This window comes from Ambystoma mexicanum, chromosome 14, assembly GCF_040938575.1.
Source record: "Ambystoma mexicanum isolate Mex_15411 chromosome 14, UKY_AmexF1_1, whole genome shotgun sequence".
Lineage (NCBI taxonomy): Eukaryota > Metazoa > Chordata > Amphibia > Caudata > Ambystomatidae > Ambystoma > Ambystoma mexicanum.
The window spans coordinates 633,816,661-633,841,126 of record NC_090940.1 but is presented as its reverse complement, the minus strand read 5'-3'; the positions used below and the strand labels follow the sequence as shown (position 1 = coordinate 633,841,126).

Below are 24,466 nucleotides of genomic sequence, written 5' to 3'. Positions count from 1 at the left end.
TAAACCCATTTCAGCTGCTGGCAAGGCTGAGGTGTTAGATGCGTGCCTCTAAAACACATTCCAGCTGCTGGCAAGGCTGAGGTGTTAGATGTGTGCCTCTCAAACACATTCCAGCTGCTGGCAAGGCTGAGGTGTTATATGCGTGCCGCTAAAACACATTCCAGCTCCTGGCAAGGCTGAGGTGTTAGATGTGTGCCTTAAAAACACATTCCACCTGCTGGCAAGGCTGAGGTGTTAGATACATGCCTCTAAAACACATTCCAGCTGCTGGCAAGGCTGAGGTATTAGGCAAATGCCTTTAAAACGCATTCCAGCTGCTGGCAAGGCTGAAGTGTTAGATGTGTGCCTCTTAAACACATTCCAGCTGCTGGCAAGGCTGAAGTGTTAGATGTATGCCTCTAAAACACATTCCAGCTGCTGGCAAGGCTGAAGTGTTAGATGTATGCCTCTAAAACACATTCCAGCTGCTGGCAAGGCTGAGGTGTTAGATGTGTGCCTCTTAAACACATTCCAGCTGCTGGCAAGGCTGAAGTGTTAGATTTATGCCTCTAAAACGCATTCCAGCTGCTGGCAAGGCTGAGGTGTTAGATGTATGCCTCTTAAACGCATTCCAGCTGCTGGCAAGGCTGAGGTGTTAGATGTATGCCTCTTAAACGCATTGCAGATCCTGGCAAGGCTGAGGTGTTAGATGTATGCCTCTAAAATGCATTCCAGCTGCTGGCAAGACTGAGGTGTTAGGTGTAGGCCTCTAAAACACATTCCAGCTGCTGGCAAGGCTGAGGTGTTAGATGTGTGCCTCTCAAACACATTCCAGCTGCTGGGAAGGCTGAGGTGTTAGATGCGTGCCTCAAAAACACATTCCAGCTGCTGGCAAGGCTGAGGTGTTAGATGCGTGCCTCAAAAACACATTCAAGCTGCTGGCAAGGCTGAGGTGTTAGATGTGTGCCTCTAAAACACATTCCAGCTGCTGGCAAGGCTGAGGTGTTAGATGTGTGCCTCTAAAACACATTCTAGTTGCTGGAAAGGCTGAGGTGTTAGATGTATGCCTCTAAAACACATTCCAGCTACAGGCAAGGCTGAGGTGTTAGATGTGTGCCTCTAAAACACATTCAAGCTGCTGGCAAGGCTGAGGTGTTAGATGCATGCCTCTAAAACACATTCCAGCTACTGGCAAGGCTGAGGTGTTAGGTGTATGCCTCTAGAACACATTCCAGCTGCTGGCAAGGCTGAGGTGTTAGATGTGTGCCTCTTAAACGCATGCCAGCTGGTGGCAAAGCTAAGGTGTTACATGTATAAAAGCTAACGTGTTAGGTCTATACTTGCAAAACGCATGCCAGCTGCTGGCAAAGCTAAGGTGCGAAATGTATGCTTCTGAAACACGTTCCAGCTGCTGGCAAGACCAGGAGGCTACGTGCCTGAGTCTGAGAAGTTGTTAACACAATCAGGAGCTGGCTACATGTCTCTCTGGCAACTGTTGCAACTGCTGATAAAGCCAAGAGGCAGGTTGTGCTTCTGAAAACTGGCCAAACAACCGAGAAAGCCAGGGGCTGGTTGCGTCTCTGAAAACTGTCCAAACAACGAGAAAGCCAAGGCCTGGTTGCGCCTCTGAAAACTCGCCAAACAACTGAGAAAGCCAAGACCTGGTTGCGCCTCAAAACCGGCCAAACAACCGAGAAAGCCAAGCCCTGGTTTGCGCCTCTGAAAAATGGCCAAACAACCGAGAAAGCTAAGGCCTGGTTGCGCCTCTGAAAACTGGTCAAATCGAGAAAGCCAAGTCCTGGTTGTGCCTCTGAAAACTGCCCAAACAACCGAGAAAGCCAAGGCATGGTTGCGCCTCTGAAAACTGGTCAAACAACCGAGAAAGCCAAGGCCTGCTTGCGCCTCTGAAAACTGCCCAAACAACCGACAAAGCCAAGGGGTGGTTGTTGCCTCTGAGATGTGATTAAGTCTGCACCAAAGCTGGGAGACCAAGTGCATGCCTCTGCTAACTGTGGAAGCTACTGACAAAGCCATGGAGCTAGACATCGCCTCTGATAACTGTGGAAGCTACTGACAAAGCCATGGAGCTAGACATCGCCTCTGATAACTGTGGAAGCTACTGACAAAGCCATGGAGCTAGACATCGCCTCTGCTAACTGTGGAAGCTACTGACAAAGCCATGGAGCTAGACATCGCCTCTGATAACTGTGGAAGCTACTGACAAAGCCATGGAGCTAGACATCGCCTCTGATAACTGTGGAAGCTACTGACAAAGCCATGGAGCTAGACATCGCCTCTGATAACTGTGGAAGCTACTGACAAAGCCATGGAGCTAGACATCGCCTCTGATAACTGTGGATGCTACTGACAAAGCCATGGAGCTAGACATCGCCTCTGATAACTGTGGAAGCTACTGACAAAGCCATGGAGCTAGACATCGCCTCTGATAAATGCCTGTGCCACTGATAGAGCCAAGAGGCTAGTGGCTAGTCTAACAAATCCCAAAGTGAATGCAGAAGCAGTGAAAGACACCTCATGATGTATTGGGATGACACCAGGACTGTAGACAGGACAGTTTCTAGCCAACTTGGTGCCCAGGACGAAACATCAGGATGCGCGCCCCTTTCCATTAGCTGGCATACGTCACTCCCAAACTACACCTCTGTCGTGTGACAAAACCCCTCCGCAATATGAATAAATAATTGCTATATAAATGAAGCTGGATTCATTACATTGCAATGCAAGTACTTTACAGAAGAATTCTAATGTGAAAACGCAGCTTTTGCTGCCCAAGTAAATGGTTTTTCTGTCACCTGCTCTTAGGGAAGGCCTTGCCTGAATGCAATTTCAAACTGTCTGTACCGGCACACTGCGGTGTGAACAGCGTACTGGGGTTTGAGGTCCCACCTACCTTGCTCTGTTTTACAGGTGTTCTGTTCGTACCACCTCAATTGTATTTCGCAAGGGGCAATACAAGACTAACCATATGAATAATTTTCTGAGAGAATGTTATCATTCCAAGATGGACAGTCTGGTACTCTCTTATTGTACTCTTTCAAAATGCCTCTCTGAGAAAGGGAAAGGGGACAAATAGCACCAATGAGGATTACTGTCTGTTTTGAATTAAACCACAGAGCATTTCAGGACTATAACAGTGATCAGAGATCTCTACATTTGATAAACAAGTCTGTGAAAAAAGGATTCTATGTGTGAATCGCTAAATTCATAACTGATGCATGGCTTGGCGCTAACATCACGGTTCAAAATACGTACCCTAACCTTAATATGTTTGTAACCATGAGCCATACATGCTCATTTGGACAGCTTATGTTTTTGGATGTGAGTATAAAATGGCTTCAATATCAGCCACTCAAATGGGGTCAGGGGTTCTTTTGCTTCTTGTTTCTGAATAATTTTAGAGGAAGGAAGGGCTGGGTCTCAGTGTGGGCATGCCGAACCCCCATACAGAATCATCTTTATGGAATGATATCTACAGATAGGGCAGAATACTGAACAAGAGACACCCAATAAACAATGCACAGAAAGGCTGCACAGAAAGGGTTGTACCTCTTTCAAACTTTAGCCTGACCAGTAATAAGCTGATGAAGCGTTTTAAACAAAATCATCTTCTAATGCATGGTTAAGGGTCCACAGTTCCTAAGCCACTACCTCATCACTATTACGCAGGCCACGGGGGTTATTTCTGCAAGAAACAGCAGGCCCCAGCTCCATCTAACAGGCCTGGCATTAGCATCTCTTATTAGTGCTGGCCTGCAGCTAGTGAAAATCATGGTGTAGCAGTGTAGAGAGGGTGTTTGGCCTATTGGATTTACAATTTGAGGTTATGGGCCTCATTACGAGTTTGGAGGTAGCCATGCCGCTATTTGCGGCATGGCTGCCTCCAAACTCGGGTCTGTGTTCCCCAAATGAGGACTTACCGGGCCATTCCAACCTTGGAGGACCCGGTAATTCCTCATTCGAGGAACCCGGTCCCGGTAGATCCCCATTCCCATTCGAGCCCCATGGGGCTTAATGGGAATGGGGAGGGAGCTAACAACGGGCCCGTTAATAATGGGCCCGTTGTTAGCTCCCTGGTCTCCTCGCAGGACCCATTTACGGGTCCCGCGAGGAGACCTCGTAATAGGGTGGCAAGGGGTTAATGGCACCGGCACCATTACCTGCGCCGTTAACCCCTTACCGCCCACCTCGTAATGAGGCCCTATGTCTTTGATTGCTTTATGCCTTTAAGTGTGGGCACACTACGGCATGCTCATCAGAGTCACATACACAAACATTCCAGTGTGCTCTTGTATGGACATTGGGCACATCAGACAAAAACACATATATGTGCTGTTACATAAGTGAGCGCCACATAGACGCCATTCACCAACAGGGTGGTGACTTGGGCAGCACACATATGACTGCATTGATTTACCAAGGACTACTGTCTGCACAGTGACACACAATGAACTCTACTTTCCTAATCAAGGTGCCACGTGACATTGAGTTGCCATCTGGTGCGCGCGCGAGGCAGTGGCGGGCTAGTTTAGACCTTTGATGCTGGGCAGATGCATTTAGGCCATGTCCCAAAGCAGCCACTAGAATACGTAAGCAAGAAAATGACAAGGATGTTCCATATGTAACTAAAAAGTAATATACAAAAAAAAGAGTGTTGGTGCGTTAAATAAAGAGACATGAAAATAAAATGGTTTTAAACTTTTTTCTGTGTGGCATGTTGATTCTCTTTGAAGAATGCATAGGTTTGGTCAGTTAACTGATACTTGTGCTGGCCTGGTGAATAAAAATGCCCCATGTTTAGTTCTTAACACTAAAATGTTAAGCACATACTGGGCCTCATTACGAGGTGGGCGGTAAGGGATTACCAGCACTGGTAAGGGCACCGGTGCCGGTAATCCCTTACCGCCCTACTACGAGTTCCCTTTGCGGGTCCTCCCTTAACGCCTGGTTTTTCCAGGCATTAAGGACAGGACCCGCAAAGGGACTTTAGAGCTAATAACGGTGCCGCAATTTGCTGTACCGTTATTAGCACCTTCCCCTTTCCCATTGAGCCCTACGGGGGCTCAAATGGGAATGGGGAAGGGCCCTGGTGAATGGGGAATTACCGGTCCCGCCAACCTTGGAATGGACCGGTAATTGCTCCATTCACCAGGGCGGAGTCAGTAAGGTTTTGGAGGCAGCCATGGCGCTAATAGCGCCATGGTTACCTCCAACCTCGTAATGAAGTCCACTGGGTAATAACAATGGGCCTCATTACGGCCCTGGCGGCTGCAGTATGAACGGTGCCAGTAAGGTACCCGCACCGTTCATACCGGGCCACCACACTACGAGTTTGCTCGCGGGTGGCGGTATGCACGTCTGGTCTGGCCAGACGTGCATACCGGCACCTGCGAGCAGACCAGGATGCTAACAACAATCCCCCCCGTCATTAACGGGCCCATTGTTAGCATCCTCCCCATTCCCATTGAGCCCTATGGGGGCTCAAATGGGAATGGGGACGTACTGGGTCCAGGTCCCGAAAATGGGAATTACCGGGCCCACAAAAGCCAGAATGGCCTGGTAATGCCCTTTTTTCGGGACCCGGACACTAGTTTGGAGGTAGCCATGCTGGTAATAACAGCATGGCTACCTCCAAATTCGTAATGAGGCCCAATGGCTTGTTAAATGAGCCATCACTTATAAATGGCCCCACTTGAAAGGCTGTCAGCACAAAGAATGAGGGGCATGGGGTGTGGGACTCCAGCGCATCTCACACGCTGAGTTTGGAATATGCATTCCTTTGTTTGCATATTCCGAACACATCGAAGTCATCTACAAGTCGGCAGAGAGCAGCCAGCCGCTTATCTCACAGGAGCAACCCCCCCCCCCCCCCCCCGGCACAGCAGGCTGCTTAACCTGCTGTCTGGCAAGATCAGAGTCAGCTTTCTGGGTAGGCCCCTTACCGCCCACTCCTCCTGAGCTAATTAGCTCTGTGACCCGGGCCGTCGCCCGCTCCGCCCGAGCCAAGAAACAGAGCTGACTGTAGATACCGCTGATTCTGTGACTTTCGATCTATACTGCTCAAGCCCATGCCCGTCATGAGTCATGTGGCATAGCCAGCCAGGGACTCTGTCACAGGTGAGTGGCGTGACTCTTAATTCTCACGGGCTGCTCTTACAATGGCCAGGGGGGTGTGTCCAATATCAAGGTGAGACTCAGCCAGGGGGACTCAGCAAGGTTGCGCTTAGTCTTCTCGTGCTGCGCTTCCTGGATGCGTGTACGCCGGTGCACGCCGCGTTCATCACCACATGTCATTTGCAACACTGAAGAGTGATGGCTGGAAGGTTTTGAATGAATCATAGACTTTGGCATTGCTCTGGCAATCCCCCAGGCCATGGTGTTTCAGCCACCAAGCCATTACAGAAAGGAAAAGGCCATTACGAATATCACGCTTGGTCCGACTCCAAAAGGGGCGCACCAAACTGAGCTTCTAGTGCGCTCTCTTCCACACCAAATCACACACAAATCCAGACATCCTTCAGCCTCAGTGGGTGTCATCAGTGAGGTGTACCCTGGAGCTCGAGGAACAGAAAGCTTGGGATCAACATCAGGCATACCCAGCCCAAATACAGCACTAAAGAGTGATGGCTGTAGGTTTAGAATGAACGGTCTATCTGCTTTTGTAATGGCCTGGCAGGCTGAAAAAAACATGTAATGGAGGGTGAGGGTTGTATAGCAGGCTTGGACCACCGCCGGAGCAGTAGGAGGCTGCAGAGGACCTATGCCAGGAGCAGTAAGAGGTTGCAGTAGACCTCCGCCAGGAGCAGTAAGAGGTTGCAGAGGACCTCTGCCAGGAGCAGTAAGAAGATGCAGAGGCCCTGCCCCAGGAGCTGTAGGAGGCTGCAGGGGACCTTCGCAGGGAGCAGTAGGAGGCTGCAGAGGATCTGCTCCAGGACCAGTAGGAGGCTGCAGAGGACCTCTGCCATGAGTCAGGAGCAGTAGGAGGCTGTAGAATACCTCCGCCAGGAGCAGGCTGCAGAGGACCTCCGCCAGGACCAGTAGGACGCTGCAGGGGACCGCCGCCAGCAGCAGTACGAGGATGCCGAGGACCTCCACCAGGAGCAGTATCAGGCTGCCGAGGACCTCTGCCAGGAGCAGTAGGAAGATGCAGAGGGCATCCGCCAGGAGCAGGAGGAAGATGCAGAGGACGTGAGCCAGATGCAGTAGGAGGCTGCAGAGGACCTCTGCCAGGAGCATTAGGAGGCTGCAGAGGACCTCTGCCAGGAGCAGTAGGACGCTGCAGAGGACCACCGCCAGCAGCAGTAGGAGGATGCATAGGACCTCCACCAGGAGCAGGCTGCAGAGGACCTCCGCCAGGAGCAGTAGGACGCTGCAGGGGACCGCCGCCAGCAGCAGTACGAGGATGCCGAGGACCTCCACCAGGAGCAGTATCAGGCTGCCGAGGACCTCTGCCAGGAGCAGTAGGAAGATGCAGAGGCCCTGCACCAGGAGCAGTAGGAGGCTGCAGATGACCTCTGCCAAGAGTCAGGAGCAGTAGGAGGCTGCAGAAGACCTCCGCCAGGTGCAGTATGAGGCTGCGGAGGACCTCTGCCAGGAGAAGTAGGACGTGGCAGAGGACCGCCGCCAGCAGCAGTACGAGGATGCCGAGGACCTCTGCCAGGAGCAGTATCAGGCTGCCGAGGACCTCTGCCAGGAGCAGTAGGAAGATGCAGAGGTCCTGCACCAGGAGCAGTAGGAGGCTGCAGGGGACCTTCGTGGGGAGCAATAGGGGGCTGCAGAGGACCTACTCCAGGAGCAGTAGGAGGCTGCAGATGACCTCTGCCAAGAGTCAGGAGCAGTAGGAGGCTGCAGAAGACCTCCGCCAGGAGCAGTATGAGGCTGCGGGGGGCATCCGCCAGGAGCAGTAGGAGGCTGTAGAGGACCTCCGCCAGGAGCATTAGGAGGCTGCAGAGGACCACTGCCAGGAGCAGTAGGAAGATGCAGAGGACCACCGCCAGGAGCAGTAGGAGGATGCATATGACCTCCACCAGGAGCAGGCTGCAGAGGACCTCTGCCAGGAGCAGTACAACGATGCCGAGGACCTCCGCCAGGAGCAGTACGAGGATGCCGAGGACCTCCGCCAGGAGCAGTATCAGGCTGCCGAGGACCTCTGCCAGGAGCAGTAGGAAGATGCAGAGGCCCTGCACCAGGAGCAGTAGGAGGCTGCAGATGACCTCTGCCAAGAGTCAGGAGCAGTAGGAGGCTGCAGAAGACCTCCGCCAGGTGCAGTATGAGGCTGCGGAGGACCTCTGCCAGGAGAAGTAGGATGTGGCAGAGGACCGCCGCCAGCAGCAGTACGAGGATGCCGAGGACCTCTGCCAGGAGCAGTATCAGGCTGCCGAGGACCTCTGCCAGGAGCAGTAGGAAGATGCAGAGGTCCTGCACCAGGAGCAGTAGGAGGCTGCAGGGGACCTTCGTGGGGAGCAATAGGGGGCTGCAGAGGACCTACTCCAGGAGCAGTAGGAGGCTGCAGATGACCTCTGCCAAGAGTCAGGAGCAGTAGGAGGCTGCAGAAGACCTCCGCCAGGAGCAGTATGAGGCTGCGGGGGGCATCCGCCAGGAGCAGTAGGAGGCTGTAGAGGACCTCCGCCAGGAGCATTAGGAGGCTGCAGAGGACCACTGCCAGGAGCAGTAGGAAGATGCAGAGGACCACCGCCAGGAGCAGTAGGAGGATGCATATGACCTCCACCAGGAGCAGGCTGCAGAGGACCTCTGCCAGGAGCAGTACAACGATGCCGAGGACCTCCGCCAGGAGCAGTACGAGGATGCCGAGGACCTCCGCAAGGAGCAGTATCAGGCTGCCGAGGACCTCTGCCATGAGCAGAAGGAAGATGCAGAGGCCATGCGCCAGGAGCAGAAGGAGGCTGCAGAAGACCCCCGCCAGGAGCAGTAGGAGGATGCATAGGACCTCCACCAGGAGCAGGCTGCAGAGGACCTCTGCCAGGAGCAGTACGAGGATGCCGAGGGCATCCGCCAGGAGCAGTAGGAAGATGCAGAGGACATCTGCCAGGTGCAGCAGGAGACTGTAGAGGACCTCCGCCAGGAGCATTAGGAGGCTGCAGAGGATCTCCACCAGGAGCAGTAGGACGCTGCAGAGGACCTCCACCAGGAGCAGTATGAGGCTGCAGAGAGCATCCGCCAGGAGCAGTATGAGGCTGCAGAGGGCATCCGCCAGGAGCAGTAGGAGGCTGCAGAGGACCTCCACCAGGAGCATTAGGAGGCTGCAGAGGACCTCCGCCAGGAGCAGTAGGACGCTGCAGAGGCCCACCGCCAGGAGCAGTAGCAGGCTGCAGAGGACCTCTGCCAGGAGCAATACGAGGATGCCGAGGACTTCCGCCAGGAGCAGTATCAGGCTCCCGAGGACCTCTGCCAGGAGCAGTAGGAAGATGCAGAGGCCCTGCGCCAGGAGCAGTAGGAGGCTGCAGGGGACCTTCATGGGGAGCAGTAGGAGGCTGCAGAGGATCTCTGCCAGGAGCAGTATGAGGCTGCAGAGGGCATCTGCCAGGAGCAGTAGGAGGCTGCAGAGGACCTCCACCAGGAGCATTAGGAGGCTGCAGAGGATTTCCGCCAGGAGCAGTAGGAAGATGCAGAGGCCCTGCGCCAGGAGCAGTAGGAGGCTGCAGGGGACCTTCACCAGGAGCATTAGGCAGCTGCAGAGGATTTCCGCCAGGAGCAGTAGGAAGATGCAGAGGACCTGCGCCAGGAGCAGTAGGAGGCTGCAGGGGACCTTCACCAGGAGCATTAGGCAGCTGCAGAGGATTTCCGCCAGGAGCAGTAGGAAGATGCAGAGGCCCTGCGCCAGGAGCAGTAGGAGGCTGCAGGGGACCTTCATGGGGAGCAGTAGGAGGCTGCAGAGGATCTCTGCCAGGAGTCAGGAGCAGTAGGAGGCTGCAGAAGACCTCCGTCAGGAGCAGTATGAGGCTGCAGAGGGCATCTGCCAGGAGCAGTAGGAGGCTGCAGAGGACCTCCACCAGGAGCATTAGGAGGCTGCAGAGGATTTCTGCCAGGAGCAGTAGGAAGATGCAGAGGCCCTGCGCCAGGAGCAGTAGGAGGCTGCAGGGGACCTTCACCAGGAGCATTAGGCAGCTGCAGAGGATTTCCGCCAGGAGCAGTAGGAAGATGCAGAGGACCTCTGCCAGGTGCAGTAGGATGCTGCAGAGAACCGCCCTCAGGAGCAGTAGGAGGCTCCAGAGGACCTCCACCAGGAGCAGGCTGCAGGAGACCTCCGCCAGAAGCAGTACCAGGATGCAGAGGACCTCCGCCAGGAGCAGTATCAGGCTGCCGAGGACCTCTGCCAGGAGCAGTAGGAAGATGCAGAGGCCATGCGCCAGGAGCAGTAGGAGGCTGCAGGGGACCTTCACGGGAGCAGTAGGAGGCTGCAGAAGACCTCCACCAGGAGCATTAGGTGGCTGCAGAGGATTTCCACCTGGAGCAGTAGGAGGCTGCAGAGGACCTCTGCCAGGAGAAGTAGGAGGATGCAGAGGACCTCTGCCAGAAGCAGTAGGAGGCTGCAGGGGACCTCTACGGGGAGCAGTAGGAGGCTGCAGAGGACCTCCACCAGGAGCATTAGGCGGCTGCAGACGACTTCCGCCACAAGCATTAGGCAGCTGCAGAGGACCTCCGCCAGGAGCAGTAGGACGCTGCAGAGGACCTCCACCAGGAGCAGGCTGCAGAGGACCTCCGCCAGGAGCAGTAGGAGGCTGCAGAGGACCTCTGCCAGGTGCAGTAGGACGCTGCAGAGGACCGCCGCCAGGAGCAGTAGGAGGCTGCAGACGACCTCCACCAGGAGCAGGCTGCAGAGGACCTCTGCCAGGAGCAAGACGAGGATGCAGAGGACCTCCGTCAGGAGCAGTATCAGGCTGCTGAAGACCTCTGCCAGGAGCAGTAGGAGGATGTGGAGGACCTCCGCCAGGAGCATTAGAGGCTGCAGAGGACCTCCCCCAGGAGCAGTAGGAGGCTGCAGAGGACCTCCACCAGGAGCAGTAAGAGGCTGCAGAAGACCTCCATCAGGAGCAGTAGGAGGATGCAGAGGACCTCTGCCATGAGCAGTAGGAGGCTGCAGGAGACCTCCGCGGGGAGCAGTAGGAGGCTGCAGAGGACCTCCACCAGGAGCATTAGGCGGCTGCAGAGGAACTCCACCAGGAGCATTAGGCGGCTGGCGAGGAACTCTGCCAGGAGCAGCAGGAGGCTGCAGAGGACCTCCCCCAGGAGCAGTACGAGGCTGCAGGGGACCTCCACCAGGAGCAGTAGGAGGCTGCAGAGGACCGCCGTCAGGAGCAGTACGAGGCTGCAGGGGACCTCCATCAGGAGCAGTATCCGGCTGCTGAGGACCTGCGCCAGGAGCAGTAGGAGGATGCAGAGGACCTCTGCCAGGAGCAGTAGGAGGCTGCAGGGGACCTCTGCGGGGAGTAGTAGGAGGCTGCAGAGGACCTCCACCAGGAGCATTAGGCGGCTGGAGAGGACCTCCACCAGGAGCAGTACGAGGCTGCAGGGGACCTCCACCAGGAGCAGTACGAGGATGCAGGTAACAAAAGTAACCCCAAAGCTTTTGATGGTTGTACCCTGTTGGCAAGTAGGTGCAAAGTCTCTTGGCCATTTTGGTATACAACTTTCCTTAATGAAAAGGTCACATGGATGAATATTCCAATTTATAACAAAACATCTGAACAGCATTGAGATGCTACAGAACCCGTGATGACCCTCATTAACTGATGCCACATATTGGATTTTAGTCCTAGCGGTACCCCAACAGAGCAACGGCCTCCAGTTCCGCCTTCCCATCATTCCATGTTTTCAAGATAACCACTGACTATGTGAATAAATCGCATTATAACTGATCGTATTCAAATGTGGAAAACCAGAAAACATGGAGTGGATTTGGATCGTGAAGGCCAGACCCGAAGACCCTGGTCCACAGACAAGGAGCTGTATGGCCGAACAGAACCAGTTGACAGCCTACGCTTCGGGATCTGCAAAGATAAATACGATATGGCGACACAGTCGAAGACCTACACCACAAGGGACAAGGCTCAGAACCGTGTTCCGCCTTGTTTCCAACCTCAGGATGATAGCTCAGGGGTAACGTGCTCACCTTGGAAGCAAGACGACACTTCGATCCCCGGGTCCGCGCTTAGAAACTGGGTATTAAGCGCATTATAAATAACCTATCATATCATGGAAGCTTCTGGTAAACGCTGCAATCAATCAGCTCTTTATTTACGCTGCGATCAATCAGCTCTTTATTTCTTGGCGTTGTATATGCCATTTTGAAAGGGATTATAGAGTGGTTTGATTTTTTTTTTTTTGCAGGATTTTTGCTGAAAGTGGAGTGAAGGTAGGTTTGTGGAATACAAGCCCACCCCCGGGAGTTTTTTCAGTCTTCTGGGAGGATTTTCTTGTAAAGAGAGATATCCTGTGAAGTCGACCAATCGCAAGAACCTCCCCCGTGCAGCAATTTGCAGCAATGTCCACTTGCGCTCCTTCGTGCGTTCGGTTCCCCGCCTGCCCCGCAACGCAGACTGTCAATTTCCGTCGAGTCCATGCAAGCATTCGTGGTGCTACAAAACCAGGCACGTTCACCGGAAGCGATTCCATCTTCCTGAAGCTTGGCGCGGAAATCTCTTGAGCTTGTGCACTCAAAGGGCAACAAAGAGAGTTTGGGCCTTTATACTTCACGGTTCACGTTTGATCTTAGCTGGAAGAGCAGAGTTCAAACAACACTTTATTCTAAAGGACGACGGGCCACCTAGTAACCACCCGGGAGGACAGAAATGTGCTAACCCAATTAAAAGTCTTTAATATAGAAGGGTCTGCTGCTACATAGTGTCCAGGAGAGCAACAGGAGAAAATGGTGGTGCCGCAATAGGATTATACAGGGAGCTCGCAAGCGGGTGCTGCGCGATTATAGGGTTCAGGACAACAATGAAAAGCGCAGATTCTATACACACTTATATGTGATGAAAATCATATAAAAAAAATACGTAATTGAAAGACATTTTTTGCAGTGGGTATGGCCTCATTGCAGCAATTTTTTTTTTGTCAGATTCACAGTGGTCTGAAAGGTATGGCTCTGCGGAATTTTTATGGACTACGACTCCAATAAAACCTCTCCATTGACTATGCTAGCTAGGGATGATGCGAGTTGTAGTCCAAAATATCCCGAGGCACAATGCTTTCAGGACTACTTTCTAGGGCCGCGAGTACACCATAATGGCAGAACTTGCACTACACAAGACCACTTTCCATTGCACTGCATTACATTATATCATACTTACGTGAAAGCCTGTGTATATGGGCAAAGCGCATGAGGAGAGACATTTTCAACGTTTCATATTTCTAAGGCAACAGCTCCCTATAGCAGTGACAACAGGCTAAGTGGGCAATCTCTACTGCGCATGACTGCATCGGACAAAAATACATCTGGCCTTTTATGATATTGCATGATTGGCGAAAAAAAACCCTTACCTTGCAGCCCCTCAGCCAATGAGGAGGCTCGAAGCGGGGCCATCCCCGCTCCGAGCCTCCCCACGGCTGAGAAGCTGCTTTCGCCCCCCGCCGGGGACTCAGGTAAGGTTTTTTTTTTGTTCCCCTTTCTTCCCACCTCCCTGCCCTCCCCACCCCACCCCACTTAACTTCTGCCTCCTTTGTCCACGGCAGGCGGCGTGGGAGCCTCCAGCCGTGTGGAGGCTCGAAGCGGGGCCATCCCCGCTCCGCGCCTCCACACGGCTGGAGGATACCATCAACCCCGCTGGGGATTCTGGTGCCTTTTTTTTCCCTCCACGATCTCCCAACTTACCTTCTTCTCTGTCGTCTTTCGGGAGCGGACGCGCTGGGAACATTTCCGTTCCCAGCGCGTCCGCTCCTGATGGCCACCATGGAAAGGGAAAACGGACTCTGTTTTCCCTTTCCCGGTGGCAATTTTCTTGCCCGCAGCGTTTTGGGACAGAAAAAAGTGCTTTTAGTGCCCCCGGTCACACAGATCTTGCAGGCCGGGGTACTAATAGCAATATTCCCCTCACGACGGGGGCATTACCTGACTCAGTAATGCCCCCGCCACTTGGGACATATTGCTTAATTATATCATGAATTTAATTGCATTGTACACAAGGTAGACTTTTCTTTATATTGCTGTGATATTTAATCAGATCCATTCATACAATAACTTGAAAACGTGACTAGCCAAAATAGTGAGTATGGGAACCTTCTTGGAGAGATATTAAACAGCAAAGTCATGCACTATTATATAATTTTCCAGCTGCCAAATGAATCTTGTGGACCTGAGTAAAAGAGGCAGGAGCAGGGAAGGACCCCTGAGGCAAACGACATCTAAGCTGATGATCTGTTTCGGCACTCTACAACCAGCAGCACAAAATATCAGTGAGGACCTTCATCTCTTCCTCTGCTACTGGTGACGTCACCCTCTGTGATTGCTGTGTCCCCTTTAGGGAGTTCCCTATTTTATACACATTGTTAATTGTATGTATCAAAGGACGATGACGATTATACTGAATATGTACAGCTATTAATCTATAGACGGAGAATAGTTTATGGACTTTCAAGCGGTGCTGTTTACACTATGGCCCTCATTACAACCCAGGCGTTAACGGCGCCGTAAAAGGTGGCGGCGCCGTTAAACCCTTTACGCCTGATTACGAGGTCCCTTTGCGGGTTGGAGACTTTAACGCCTGCTTTTTGCAGGCGTTAAAAACCAACCCGCAAAGGGACCTTGGTGCTAAGTACGGTGCCGCAATTTGCGGCACCGTACTTAGCGCCTTCCCCATTCCCATTGAGCCCTATGGGGCAAAAATGTGAATGGGGAAGGGCCATGGCGGCATGGGGAATTACCGCCCCCCCAACCTCGGAATGGGGCGGTAATTCCCCATTCCGCCATGGCGGAGTCGGTAAGTTACCGGCATGGACCATGGTGCTATTAGCACCATGGTCCAACGCCAGGGTCGTAATGAGGGCCTATGTGTCCAATACTATAGATTTTCTAGCATTATTTCTGGTATTTATTCCCTCAGAGACGGTCAATCAGGCTTCATTTCTCCCTGTATTTTGGCTCCAAACCAACTCTGTCTAATTTTCTGTGATTTTTAATGGGCTAACAAAAAGTGTGCTCCCGCTTCTATTTCATTTCCAAATGTAACCATGTGTGTTTGACTATGAACTAGAACGAACAGAAGAGTTTAGATACATTGGCCCTCATTACGACCTTGGCGGAGGACCATGGTGCTATTAGCACCATGGTCCATGCCGCTAAGGTTGCAATTCCGCTATGGTGGTAGGCGGACTTACCGCCCCATTCCGAGGTCGGCGGGGCGGTAAGTCCCCATTTCCCATTTTACCCTTCCCCATTCCCATTTTTGCCCCATAGGGCATAATGGGAGTGGGGAAGGCGTTAATTACGCCACCGTAAATTACGGTGGCGTAATTAACTCCATGGTCCCTTAGCGCCATGGATTTTAACACCTGCGGTGTTAAAAGCTCCATGGCGCTAAGGGACCTCGTACTCAGGCGGTAAGGGTCGGCGCTGTTTACGCTGCCGTAAACCCCTTACCGCCTGGGTCGTAATGAGGGCCATTGTCATCTAACACCTTTTCAAAATGGCCGCCATGCTTTTAGATCAGGCAGAGCAATAGTGACAATGAAAATGAAAAAAGGGCAAACCCTACTGCCCTCCTCCACCCTTGAGAAGGTTCTGGTGGGCGAAACATATTACTGTAGGAACATTGTTTGAGTCGACAGGCTGGCTTTGTTAATTAGTGTTTTTTAGAAAAAATGAAATGCTCGTCTTTTTTTTTTTGCATCAGGCGGTGCCTCCTACTTTGTTTTGTTTGTATCTAATGATTGTTATGTCGTGGATTCTATGTCAAGATGGAGGCGAGCCTTATTCTTCATCTTCATTTATTTCCATGAACCATGACAGGCATTCTAAACGTTGTGGAGCATTTTATTCCCACATTTCACCTTCCCTCCTTCCCACATAATCATCTTGGGTGCGGAGACACATGTTCGGATTTCCGCGCCATCCCCTGATTAAGTTCTGGGCTTGCTGCAGATTTTCAGCACCATACTGCTGTATTATTTTCATCCGCGGGGTTTCTTTAATCCTGAGAGCTTCAAATGTTGAGGGTTTTGGTTTTCACGGCATAGCATTAGGACATGTTCTAGTTCTGCAGTGTGCCTTGTCGTCAGCTATCTTCTTCCAAGTACGGTTCGATGCCATTGTTGTGAGTGTATGTGAATTACTTTAAAATTAATCTGTCTCCTAGATTCAGGTCGCTGAATCAATACCATTATTGAAATTGCTCTGTTATTGAGAAATGTACAAGACGAGATATTGTATTTTATTGCTCATCTTCGGGCAGTTTATTTGTACTCTGTCAGTTCTTGAAAATGTATAAATATGATTGGGTCTTCCTTCGTTACCCCCTGCCACCCTCCGCTTGTTCCTGTACACACCAGGATATTTGTTCATAACAGGATCTTGCAGAGCACTGAGGCACAAAGACAATGCTTTCGGCCGGGCAATCTTAGCCAGAGCCAAACTATTACTAAACGTCTTGGCGAGAACTTAGAGTACTAAGACTGACCTACCCGGTTACGGTCAACGGGCTTAAGAAGCGTCATCAGTCAAACAGAGCTATTTTAAGGCTTCCTGGCACTGGGACCCTCCGTGAGCAGCTCTTACGTCGACAGCAGAGTCTGCGATATCAACGACGACGTGTCTTGCTGACCCGGGACATGACGCGTGAAGAGATCAGTAAAGGGTTAAAGACTGTGGAACTAGAAACAGTGCTACCAGGAAATCAATGAGTGTGTTGGTCAGATGTAACCATGCGGTGTCTGCATCTACTTTTGGGAAGAGATCTTAAATTCTGTTGTTCTGGTGTGAAGGTGCCAGAAGGAAGTCGGGCACATACTGAAGACTGGCTTCGGACAATGTACACCTGAATTCAGAAAGGTTTTGGGGCAGTGCCAATATCCACAGAAAAGGCTGCTTCAATATATTTTAAAAATGCATTGTTTATATTTTGATGAACGCTGCTGATCATCTTCGTCCTGGTACTAGACTCTTTCCATGGATCAGTGCCCGGTGGTTCAAGACATATATTTTTGTAATGCTTTGGAAATGGGCCCATTCTCTCAGAAGGCAGCATTTGATTCTCAGTTCTGCTGGTTCTCCTTCTCTGCCGGGGAATGCGGTTTTCTCCTCCGGGTTACTTGTTTGCCAATCGCCTGCGTTGCTGTGTTCGGCCTTCATGTGTCTGCGAACCCACCTGCTCCTTCTCACATGTCCTTCGCTTGTGGGTCCTCCTCTTTGTGGCTCTCTCAACTCCTTCACATGTCTCTAGTTCATAAACCCACCCATCAGTTTGATTCTTCTCTCTTGCACACACATCCAAGGCTCATGGTCACCCTTCCTGCTCCATTGTTTCCTCGCGTGTGTCCGTTTTGCAAGCTCCTCCCTTCAGTTCTAGTGTCTGGTTAACACAACTTTGATTAGTAGGTCCTGTTTCCTACTCTGTGCTCTCCCTCGGGTGTTTCCAGTTGCAGAGTTCCCTCGTCGGCCCAGATTTGCTGTGTCACTTACACATCTTAGTCTTTTGGGCCCTGTCTCTCAGGTGTTTCTAGTTGCAGAGCCCCCTCGTCGGCCCAGATTTGCTGTGTCACTTACACATTTTAGGCTTTTGGGCCCTGTCTCGCAGGTGTTTCCAGTTGCAGAGCCCCCTCGTCGGCTCAGGTTTGCTGTGTCACTTACACATCTTAGGCTTTTCGGCCCAGTCTCTGAGGTGTTTCCAGTGCAGAGCCCCCTCGTCAGCTCAGGTTTGCTGTACATTTTAGGCCTTTGAGCCCTGTCTCTCAGGTTTTTCCAGTTGCAGAGCCCCCTCGTCGGCTCAGGTTTGCTGTGTCACTTACACATCTTAGGCTTTTGGGCCCTGTCTCTTAGGTGTTTCCAGTTGCAGATCCCCCTCACCGGCTCAGATTTGCTGTGTCACTTACACATTTTAGGATTTTAGGCCCTGTCTCTCAGGGGTTTCTAGTTGCAGAGCCCCTTCGTCGGCTCAGATTTGCTGTGTCACTTACACATCTTAGGCTTTTGGGCCCTGTCTCTCAGGTGTTTCCAGTTGCAGAGCCCCCTCGTTGGCTCAGATTTGCTGTGTCACTTACGCATCTTAGGCTTTTGGGCCCTGACAGGTGTTTCTAGTTGCAGAGCCCCCTCGTCGACCTAGATTTGCTGTGTCACTTACACATTTTAGGCTTTTGGGCCCTGTCTCTCAGGTGTGTCTACTTGCAGAGCCCCCTCGTCGGCCCAGATTTTCTGTGTCACTTACACATCTTAGGCTTTTGGGCCCTGTCAGGTGTTTCCAGTTGCAGAGCCCCCTCGTTGGCTCAGATTTGTTGTGTCACTTACAGATTTTAGGCTTTAGGGCCCTTTCTCTCAGGTGTTTCTAGTTGCAGATCCCCCTCATTGCCTCAGATTTGCTGTGTAACTTACACATCTTAGGCTTTTGGGCCCTGTCTCTCAGGTGTGTCTAGTTGCAGAGCCCCTCGTTGGATCAGATTTGCTGTGTAATGTACACATTTTAGGCTTTTGGGCCCTGTCTCTCTCAGGTGTTTCTAGTTGCAGAGCCCCCTCGTTGGCTCAGATTTGCTGTGTCACTTACACATTTTAGGCTTTTGGGCCCTGTCTCTCAGGTGTTTCTAGTTGCAGAGACCCCTCGTTGGCTCAGATTTGCTGTGTCACTTACACATTTTAGGCTTTTGGGCCCTGTCTCTCAGGTGTTTCTAGTTGCAGAGCCCCCTCGTTGTCTCAGATTTGCTGAGTAACGCACACATTTTAGGCTTTTGGGCCCTGTCTCTCAGGTGTTTCTAGTTGCAGAGCCCCCTCGTTGGCTCAGATTTGCTGAGTAACACACACATTTTAGCCTTTTGGGCCCTGTCTCTCAGGTGTTTCCAGTTGCAGAGCCCCCTCATCGGCTCAGATTTGCTGTGTCACTTACACATCTTAGGCTTTTGGGCCCAGTCTCTGAGGTGTTTCCAGTGCAGAGCCCCCTCGTCAGCTCAGGTTTGCTGTACATTTTAGGCCTTTGAGCCCTGTCTCTCAGGTTTTTCCAGTTGCAGAGCCCCCTCGTCGGCTCAGGTTTGCTGTGTCACTTACACATCTTAGGCTTTTGGGCCCTGTCTCTTAGGTGTTTCCAGTTGCAGATCCCCCTCACCGGCTCAGATTTGCTGTGTCACTTACACATTTTAGGATTTTAGGCCCTGTCTCTCAGGGGTTTCTAGTTGCAGAGCCCCTTCGTCGGCTCAGATTTGCTGTGTCACTTACACATCTTAGGCTTTTGGGCCCTGTCTCTCAGGTGTTTCCAGTTGCAGAGCCCCCTCGTCGGCTCAGATTTGCTGTGTCACTTACACACCTTAGGCTTTTGGGCCCTGTCTCTCAGGTGTTTCCAGTTGCAGAGCCCCCTCGTTGGCTCAGATTTGCTGTGTCACTTACGCATCTTAGGCTTTTGGGCCCTGACAGGTGTTTCTAGTTGCAGAGCCCCCTCGTCGACCTAGATTTGCTGTGTCACTTACACATCTTAGGCTTTTGGGCCCTGTCTCTCAGGTGTGTCTACTTGCAGAGCCCCCTCGTCGGCCCAGATTTTCTGTGTCACTTACACATCTTAGGCTTTTGGGCCCTGTCAGGTGTTTCCAGTTGCAGAGCCCCCTCGTTGGCTCAGATTTGTTGTGTCACTTACAGATTTTAGGCTTTAGGGCCCTTTCTCTCAGGTGTTTCTAGTTGCAGATCCCCCTCATTGGCTCAGATTTGCTGTGTAACTTACACATCTTAGGCTTTTGGGCCCTGTCTCTCAGGTGTGTCTAGTTGCAGAGCCCCTCGTTGGATCAGATTTGCTGTGTAATGTACACATTTTAGGCTTTTGGGCCCTGTCTCTCTCAGGTGTTTCTAGTTGCAGAGCCCCCTCGTTGGCTCAGATTTGCTGTGTCACTTACACATTTTAGGCTTTTGGGCCCTGTCTCTCAGGTGTTTCTAGTTGCAGAGCCCCCTCGTTGGCTCAGATTTGCTGTGTCACTTACACATTTTAGGCTTTTGGGCCCTGTCTCTCAGGTGTTTCTAGTTGCAGAGCCCCCTCGTTGTCTCAGATTTGCTGAGTAACGCACACATTTTAGGCTTTTGGGCCCTGTCTCTCAGGTGTTTCTAGTTGCAGAGCCCCCTCGTTGGCTCAGATTTGCTGAGTAACACACACATCTTAGCCTTTTGGGCCCTGTCTCTCAGGTGTTTCCAGTTGCAGAGCCCCCTCATCGGCTCAGATTTGCTGTGTCACTTACACATCTTAGGCTTTTGGGCCCAGTCTCTGAGGTGTTTCCAGTGCAGAGCCCCCTCGTCAGCTCAGGTTTGCTGTACATTTTAGGCCTTTGAGCCTTGTCTCTCAGGTTTTTCCAGTTGCAGAGCCCCCTCGTCGGCTCAGGTTTGCTGTGTCACTTACACATCTTAGGCTTTTGGGCCCTGTCTCTTAGGTGTTTCCAGTTGCAGATCCCCCTCACCGGCTCAGATTTGCTGTGTCACTTACACATTTTAGGATTTTAGGCCCTGTCTCTCAGGGGTTTCTAGTTGCAGAGCCCCTTCGTCGGCTCAGATTTGCTGTGTCACTTACACATCTTAGGCTTTTGGGCCCTGTCTCTCAGGTGTTTCCAGTTGCAGAGCCCCCTCGTCGGCTCAGATTTGCTGTGTCACTTACACACCTTAGGCTTTTGGGCCCTGTCTCTCAGGTGTTTCCAGTTGCAGAGCCCCCTCGTTGGCTCAGATTTGCTGTGTCACTTACGCATCTTAGGCTTTTGGGCCCTGACAGGTGTTTCTAGTTGCAGAGCCCCCTCGTCGACCTAGATTTGCTGTGTCACTTACACATCTTAGGCTTTTGGGCCCTGTCTCTCAGGTGTGTCTACTTGCAGAGCCCCCTCGTCGGCCCAGATTTTCTGTGTCACTTACACATCTTAGGCTTTTGGGCCCTGTCAGGTGTTTCCAGTTACAGAGCCCCCTCGTTGGCTCAGATTTGTTCTGTCACTTACAGATTTTAGGCTTTAGGGCCCTTTCTCTCAGGTGTTTCTAGTTGCAGATCCCCCTCATTGGCTCAGATTTGCTGTGTAACTTACACATCTTAGGCTTTGGGCCCTGTCTCTCAGGTGTGTCTAGTTGCAGAGCCCCTCGTTGGATCAGATTTGCTGTGTAATGTACACATTTTAGGCTTTTGGGCCCTGTCTCTCTCAGGTGTTTCTAGTTGCAGAGCCCCCTCGTTGGCTCAGATTTGCTGTGTCACTTACACATTTTAGGCTTTTGGGCCCTGTCTCTCAGGTGTTTCTAGTTGCAGAGCCCCCTCATTGGCTCAGATTTGCTGTGTCACTTACACATTTTAGGCTTTTGGGCCCTGTCTCTCAGGTGTTTCTAGTTGCAGAGCCCCCTCGTTGTCTCAGATTTGCTGAGTAACGCACACATTTTAGGCTTTTGGGCCCTGTCTCTCAGGTGTTTCTAGTTGCAGAGCCCCCTCGTTGGCTCAGATTTGCTGAGTAACACACACATTTTAGCCTTTTGGGCCCTGTCTCTCAGGTGTTTCCAGTTGCAGAGCCCCCTCATCGGCTCAGATTTGCTGTGTCACTTACACATCTTAGGCGTTTGGGCCCTGTCTCTCAGGTATTTCCAGTTGCAGAGCCCCCTCGTCTGCTCAGGTTTGCTGTGTCACTTACACATCTTAGGCGTTTGGGCCCTGTCTTTCAGGTGTTTCTAAGTGCAGAGCCCCCTCGTTGTCCCTGATTTGCTGTGTCACTTACACATCTTAGGATTTTGGGCCCTGTCTCTGGCTCCGACATCTACCCGCACATGTGTCAAGTTTGTGAACCAACTTGTCAGCATCGTTCCTTAAGTCTCACCAATGCCTACATATCACCCCACCCAATCAGGCCTTTAGTATGCAATGTTTTGGGTCCTGATTCCTCAAACCTTTTTCTCCCCTTGGCATATGGCACTGTGTGGTATCTGCAGAAAAGAATTCATCTGAAAAAATCGAGAAAGAAAATATCAATATTTTTTGGCCGATTTCTTTCGAGATTTTGGCACAGTTTTATTAAAATATAGGTGAAGGGTGGGGTAAGGGTATTAGTTAAGGTAGGGGATGAGGAGGGGCGGGGGTCTCCCCCTGTATTATTTTTTTTTAAAGTGCAAAAAGCAAGTTGAAATTTTGGTTTTTCGACCCCAAAAATGCGGGCATTTCTCCATCTGTTTTTTTTTATTCGTTTTTTTCATGGACACCCCATCTGTGTTGATCCACTTTTTTTTGCTATTCATTTCTGGCTTGGTGTCTGACATTCGTCAATGGTTTTTTCCACCGGTCTCCCTCTCTGAATGTTGCTGCTCTGCCCTGTGGCCTCTCAATCTCCAACAAGCACTGTCTGCCATGGGACTCCGCCTCCAACTCCACCCACCACTTCCCGATCTACCATAGGCCTAAGTGTGATGCCGCCAGCCTCCTGTCATAGAAAGGAAAGAAGACTTTCTCAGCTTGTGATCTTTCTTTCCCTGGCGTAACCCTCCAGTTAAGCGTGATCTGGAATATTTCGCCAGTCGGTCTCTGTCTCGTCTCAGGAAAGTTTGACCGGCGAGAAGAGAGTGCTTGAGGAGTTTATGGAGGGACTGTACAAAAAAGGCGGACACAATCAAGAAGAAACTGATATCAATGGAAGAAGATGATCTGGGAGTCCTGGATTCGAAAATATATCACCTCAAAGGGAAAATTCAAGGGATTGGTCAGCACAGTGCACAACGGAAGGCTTTCAGTGGTGTGTGGCTGCTCCGACCTATTCATTCGTTTCATTGGTTGGAGGCCTTGCAGGCAGTAAAAGGGAGGAAGCCTTGAAGAACCTCAAAACTAGTCTACATGAGGACGGGCCATACCCTCAAGTGGAAATTGAAGCCTCTAGGATGTCCTTCAGTAGTCAGAAAAGTGGAGGAACCATCAGAAGATTCCAAGATGTCTACATCTCTATTTGACACCAGCTGGATTATATTCAAGCAATTACATTTGTTGATAGTACACAATTCAGTTCAGTGCTCCATCAGAGAAGTAGCACTTGTCTCACACCTTGACATGTTGAATGATGCGCACGGGTTGGGTAGCGCCTATGGAAATGTCTCAATTACACATTCAACACAAAGTCAAGAAATTGTATTTTAAAAAGCCTTGGGATTACACTGGGTGTCCCAGTTTACCGTGGTTTGCTACTCCGTAGGTGACATATCCGTGCCATGTCTGTTACGGCGTGTTGGAAAACCCTTTTCTGTAAAGGTAATCCAGATATCTGGACGTACCTGGGTATGAGGTCCTCCTTCTCCTTCAGGGGGGCTTAAAGTAAACTCTTCCATGGGCGGCTCGCAAGAGGTCATCACTTCAGTCATTCTGTAGGAAGAATGAAAGCCATTTAAACAAAGAGCCCTATGACAGTGGAGCAACATAGCTACTAGGACAGTGAAGCAATATAGCTAGTAGGCGAGTGAAGCAACATAGTTACTAGGACAGTAAAGCAACATAGCTATTAGGACAGTGAAGCAACATAGCCACTAGGAGAGTGAAGCAACATAGTTACTAGGACAGTGAAGCAACATAGCTATTAGGACAGTGAAGCAACATAGCCACTAGGAGAGTGAAGCAACGTAGCTACTAGGACAGTGAAGCAACATAGCTACTAGGACAGTGAAGCAACATAGCCACTAGGAGAGTGAAGCAACATAGTTACTAGGACAGTGAAGCAACATAGCCACTAGGAGAGTGAAGCAACACAGCTACTAGGACAGTGAAGCAACACAGCTACTAGGACAGTGAAGCAACACAGCTACTAGGACAGTGGAGCAACACAGCTACTAGGACAGTGAAGCAATATAGCTAGTAGGAGAGTGAAGTAACATAGTTACTAGGACAGTGAAGCAACATAGCTATTAGGACAGTGAAGCAATATACCTACTAGGACAGTGAAGCAATATAGCTAGTAGGAGAGTGAAGCAACATAGTTACTAGGACAGTGAAGCAACATAGCCACTAGGAGAGTGAAGCAACATAGTTACTAGGACAGTGAAGCAACATAGCTATTAGGACAGTGAAGCAACACAGCTACTAGGACAGTGAGGCAACATAGCTACTAGGACAGTGAAACAACATAGCTACTAGGACAGTGAAGCAACACAGCTACTACTATACAGACGGTGTAAGTGTGACTCCGTACAAATAACATAATACAAAAAAAGATTATGAGAAATTACCTAATTTATTTGACCGAAAATAGTAGGTAGTTTAGTATATGTATGGTAAATAATAGGAGGGGGTGGGTTAAGGGTATAAGTCAGGGTCGTGTTGGTGAGGGAGAATGGGGAGGGACTCACGCA

General features: G+C 51.1%; 1 protein-coding gene across 2 annotated transcripts in view; it reads right to left on the bottom strand.

Moving 5' to 3' along the window:
* LBHD2 (LBH domain containing 2) overlaps positions 1-24,466 on the bottom strand; it is a 204,997-nt gene that overhangs the window by 57,309 nt on the left and 123,222 nt on the right. For both annotated transcript variants that reach the window (XM_069638114.1, XM_069638113.1), the window contains exon 2: positions 23,399-23,486. In XM_069638114.1, coding sequence (XP_069494215.1) covers positions 23,399-23,485 — 87 coding nt within the window. In that variant the 5' untranslated portion in view covers position 23,486. The remainder of the gene's footprint in view (positions 1-23,398; positions 23,487-24,466) is intronic.